At 49.2% G+C, this 2,500-nt stretch overlaps 2 protein-coding genes across 1 annotated transcript in view; both read left to right on the top strand.

Annotated features, from left to right (window-relative positions):
• LOC308166724 (homeobox protein SIX6) overlaps positions 1-2,500 on the top strand; it is a gene marked incomplete at both ends in the record, with an annotated part of 165,212 nt that overhangs the window by 111,582 nt on the left and 51,130 nt on the right.
• prkcha (protein kinase C, eta, a) overlaps positions 1-2,500 on the top strand; it is a gene marked incomplete at both ends in the record, with an annotated part of 33,361 nt that overhangs the window by 19,186 nt on the left and 11,675 nt on the right. The window contains one exon of the mRNA XM_080541078.1: positions 13-167. Within this exon, the coding sequence (XP_080397204.1) occupies positions 13-167 (155 nt within the window). The remainder of the gene's footprint in view (positions 1-12; positions 168-2,500) is intronic.

Below are 2,500 nucleotides of genomic sequence, written 5' to 3' on the forward strand. Positions count from 1 at the left end.
CCTCCCTGGCAGGACCGTCTATTCTTCGTGATGGAGTTTGTGAACGGGGGGGACCTGATGTTCCACATCCAGAAGTCCAGGAAGTTTGAGGAGGGCCGCGCCCGCTTCTACACCGCCGAGATCACCTCCGCCCTGATGTTCCTGCACAGCAAGGGCATCATCTACAGGTCTGACACACACACACACACACACAAACACACAGACACTCTCACACACACACACACACAGACACTCACACACACAGACACTCTCACACACACACTCACACACACACACGCACTCGCACACACACACACGCACACGCACACGCACACACACACACACACACACAGACTCACACACACACACATACACACACACACACACACACGCACACACACATAATAATAACGTTTATTTTTATAGCACTTTTCAAAACACAGCTACAAAGTAATTTACAGAACAAGATAAAATAGTACACACAAAGTGTGTCACGAAAGGCGTCTTAAGGTGTCAAGACACTGAACCCCATAATTGCTCCCAATGAGTGGGCCGGCACCTTGCATGGTAGTTTGCCGCCATTAGGTGTGTGAATGGGTGTGTGAATGGGTGAATGAGAGGCCGTTGTAAAGCACTTTGGAATAAGGTGTTCTATAAGTCAGTCCGTTTACATAATTCACTTCCTGGGTCATGATGACATTAAAGGCAAATGGGTCTTGATGGATGACATTAGAGGCACCATGCGGTGTGTTCTGGTCTGGTCTGCCTCCTGCACTGGGCAGCATGTCCCTGGGGTAATATCAAGTTTTACAACAGCTCCGATAGAGAATAAAATATGATGTCTAGCCCCTGGCATTCCCCCAGCCTCTCCCCAGCCTCTCCCCAGCCTCCCCCAGCCTCCCTCAGCCTCCTCCCAGCCTCCCCCAGCCTCCCCCAGCCTCTCCCCAGCCTCCCTCAGCCTCCTCCCAGCCTCCCCCCAGCCTCCCAGCCTCCCCCCATTCTCCCAGCCTCCCCCCAGCCTTTCATAGTGTTGCCACACCCCCCCCCCCTCCCCCCTCACCGAGAGGACCTTCTATTTGAGGCTCTGCACTCGGCAGTGAGAAGTTGGCTCTCCTCTCCTCTCGTAGATTAGTGTGTAGGTGCACGTGAAAACGTGTATATATAGTCCACTTTTGTCCACTTACCGTGACGGGGGCGTCACATCGAGCTCCCTGCCAGCCGTCACGTTGATAAGGTGGCATCATGTGAGTAACTACAGTAAATGTTGAGCTATATATAGACGCAGCCTCGCGTGTAAGCAGGGAATAGCAGGGCTGCCACCTGGTGTGTGTGTGTGTGTGTGTGTGTGTGTGTGTAGGCCCATGGGTTCACATGGGCGGCCTTGAAATAGCCCCAGCACTCCTGATCTGATCCAGCTCTATAAAGTGCTCTCTGGAGCAGCATCGTGACTTCGTCACCCATAAGGCCACAGATGTAGAGAGAGTCCCATTGTTGTTATGTAACATAATCTCTTTTTCTCGTGACTCAACTTGCCTGTTCTTTTGGCGCTTTCTCTGACCTTGAGGGAGAAGAAGGGAGAGAAGGGCTGTGGAGATTCCTTGGAAGAACTTGCTGGAACTTGCCGGTCATGCTAGGCTAGACGTTAGGTCACCCTCCCCCCCATCTGTATCAATGTTTAAAAAACCTGCTGAAGACTGAACTGAAGATGTTCTGTTTCTGGCTTTTAATTGAGTGTGTTTTAAAGAGTTAGGCTAGGCTTCTTTTTCACTCATTGATTTGTTGTATTTATTGTTTTTAAACCTGAACATTTTAAATTGTGTAAAGTGTATCTTACTTTGTTTTTTGGGGGCTTTTATTTTTACTTGTAAACCCATTTTATTTCTCACTTGTTAATTGTTATTTTCTCTCATCTGTTATGCCGAGCACTATGCGTATACATTAAGTTGTATGAATATGTGCTATAGAAATACATTTGCCTTCCTTTGCCTTGCCTATCAGGGGGTAATACAGGGACACAACAGACTTTTTAGTGCTTTGAACTTGACTCCACAGCAGTAGAGTTATCTACTACTAGGTTGTCCTCGGATGAGCCCTCCATCGGTGCTTCCAGTCATCCAGATCCCCCGTACATGTGGCTAGCTCGCCGGTTGTGATCGATGCCCGTGTGCTGGCTGGCAGCTCCTGGTGTCTCTGGCAGTGACCTGCCAGCCTCATTCTCCTGACTGCTTTTTTCTCGCTTATCCTTGGTGACCCCGCATATACAGATGCTTGTTGGTAACATGCTCGCTCTTGTCGATGTTAAGTACTGCAGCACGCAGCATTCTGGTGTAGCGCCCATATCTGGAACTAGAGACCGAGCAGAGGAAAGCAGAACAGGATGTGTGAACAGACCACAAGGTCACCTCCTAGGAGAAAATAAATATGCGACCGTAATGTTACCACAATGTTTGTGTTGAACGTATTCTAACCCGTTTCAGTGATATGGGTCGAAAAACACGTTCCCACCGGCCTCAGCGATAAA

The sequence above is a fragment of the Nansenia antarctica genome, assembly GCF_963989245.1.
Source record: "Nansenia antarctica genome assembly, chromosome: 1".
NCBI classification, from domain to species: Eukaryota; Metazoa; Chordata; class Actinopteri; order Argentiniformes; family Microstomatidae; genus Nansenia; species Nansenia antarctica.